Source organism: Colobus angolensis, unplaced genomic scaffold (genome assembly GCF_000951035.1).
Source record: "Colobus angolensis palliatus isolate OR3802 unplaced genomic scaffold, Cang.pa_1.0 Scaffold420, whole genome shotgun sequence".
Taxonomy (NCBI): Eukaryota; Metazoa; Chordata; class Mammalia; order Primates; family Cercopithecidae; genus Colobus; species Colobus angolensis.
The window spans coordinates 736,464-738,600 of NW_012117600.1; the positions used below are offsets into that span (position 1 = coordinate 736,464).

Sequence of the window (2,137 nt, forward strand, 5' to 3'; positions counted from 1 at the left end):
CCTCAGGAGCCATGGCCTGCAGTCTTGCTATGTTCTCTTCATGGATAGTCTGGGCTTCCTGCTCAGCTTCTTGATCCCTGAGCCCCTTCCCTGTGACCAGATTGGGTCCCTGAAAGCTGTGGCTGCTCCCAGGAAGCTGGCAGCCCTGGTCCCTAGGAGTGGGTGTCTCACAGGTCACGGCACCTGGAAGAAAGGTATGATCATGTTCATTGCTCTGTCCTCCATGGCTCTAACTGGGTTTTCTGGCCTTCTTCTATAAGCCTATTAGCCCTGGAGCCAGGTATAGACCCAAGCTTTCCTCAGACAGAGTGGAGAGACCCCACTGGGTCTGGCACAGGGACTCCAGGTGGCTTCTCCACTTACCGCTTCCCTAGTACTTACATGAAAAGGTTTTCCTCAGAAACACCCTAATTTCTGACTCTTCTCTTGGATATCTAGGCAGCCATCTGTAGCCAGGGGCCTGCTCCCAGCTGTTCAGCTAATAATTTGCATCATTAAAGGAATCTTGGCCAACACATTCATTTTACAGTCTCTGCCAGACACTTCTGCCCTATTCCCTTTCTCTTAGGATCGCATAATGGCCTGCCCCACTCCCAGCACCTGAGCCCCAGATATGGACCCAAGTCTCCCATACCTAGTATTCTCAGACTACTTGAGATGGCTCAAATGCACCTCCCATTTGAGGCAGGAAGATATGTCTTCAAAAATGACCCCATGACTGTGTCTTTTAAAAAGGCCAAGCCCAGTCCTCTTCAACCCCAGCTCACCCTCTGGTGGTTCCAGGTTGGGCACCACTTCCACAACTGATGGGACCCTGGCTTCAGCTATCCTCCTTGCTGCAATTTCCTGGGCAAAAATGCTTCTCTTACCAGATGTTGCTGATTTCCCCTGTGGGGCAAAAAGAAAACCCAGGTTACTGATGCTCATTATCCCCCTTTCCTCTCAACCTCTTTATATCAAGGCCTCTGGAACAAAGAGATAAAAGGGGCTTTGCTCAATTTCCAGGGATCATAACCCTAGTTCTCAGAAAAAGGAGAGGTCTATAGGTATAAAGGTCTTAGAATCTCACAGACTTGGGTTGAAGTTCTGGCTCTTCTACCTATTAGGGTGTGTGGTGTTGGACAAGTTATTTATCTCTTTGGGGTCTCCGTTTCCTCATCTGAAAAATGGGAATAAGGAATCCTCATCCCCAAGGTATCATCATGATACCTGCCTTATAAGTTCGTTATGAAGATTAAAAGAAGTAATGGGTATGAAGTGCTTAGTATAGTCCTGCTTTGTAAATGAAATTGCTTATCATCACTAAACTACCTGCCTGAAGAAGGTGCACTGTGAGACTCACCTGTCTGTCTCCTAAGCACCACCTAAGCTTACCCTTCCCTACCTGTGTGTCCCGCGAGCGATGGAACACAGCGGGGAAAGCAACGCCACTGGGCATAGGCAGATTCACAGTCACTGAACTTGTATCTCGTTCCTGTAGCAACAAAGCACAAAGTTGTAAAGCACAATGGAGAGACTTCCCTCGGCTGGACCCTATCCTATTAGCCCAGTTCTGAACGATGAGAACCTTACTCTGGGGGGTTATGGACCCTCCTCCCTTCAGGGCAGAGTGATTCTAACCCAGCCCCCAACCTGACCTTGGGGTGTAAAAGTCTACCTTTCTGAAGCACCCTCCACTCATAAGGCTCACCCGCCCCGAACATCCAATATCCCTGTTGCCCTGGAACATCTTATCCTACTCAGCCGGAGTGAGACGCACAATAATCTTAGTCAAGACAGCAGTGATGTGCTGATCATGTCTCCTCAGCTTCTCTTCTGGGTCCTCATCCTCAGGCAGGGGGTGGCCAGGACTGGACCTGGCTCTCTTCGGGGGAGAAGGGACCAAAGCTGGGGGCAAATCTGGGAGATCTGAGAAAGACAAGATCCCAAACATGAGTATACACACACACTAGGAAGACTCTGCAGGCTAGGGAAGAAAGACAGCTGCCATGGGGCCCTGGCTCAAGCCGTGTCATCTTGGGTGAGATATTTAACCTCTTTGAGCCTCAGTTTCTTCCTATGTAAAATGGGGCTGAAGCAACAGAGGCTATGCAGTGTCTGAAATAATAATGATGTGTCTGAATCCAACCACATCATG

The 2,137-nt window shown here is 49.2% G+C and overlaps 1 protein-coding gene across 1 annotated transcript in view; it reads right to left on the reverse strand.

Moving 5' to 3' along the window:
* Positions 1 to 2,137, reverse strand: part of RPAP1 (RNA polymerase II associated protein 1) — a 20,873-nt gene that overhangs the window by 17,963 nt on the left and 773 nt on the right. Inside the window, exons 2-5 of the mRNA XM_011956672.1 lie at positions 1,760 to 1,908; positions 1,385 to 1,474; positions 768 to 888; positions 1 to 183 (exon numbers count right to left, since the gene is read on the reverse strand). The exon at positions 1 to 183 is cut by the window's left edge and continues 6 nt beyond it. Coding sequence (XP_011812062.1) covers positions 1 to 183; positions 768 to 888; positions 1,385 to 1,474; positions 1,760 to 1,908 — 543 coding nt within the window. The remainder of the gene's footprint in view (positions 184 to 767; positions 889 to 1,384; positions 1,475 to 1,759; positions 1,909 to 2,137) is intronic.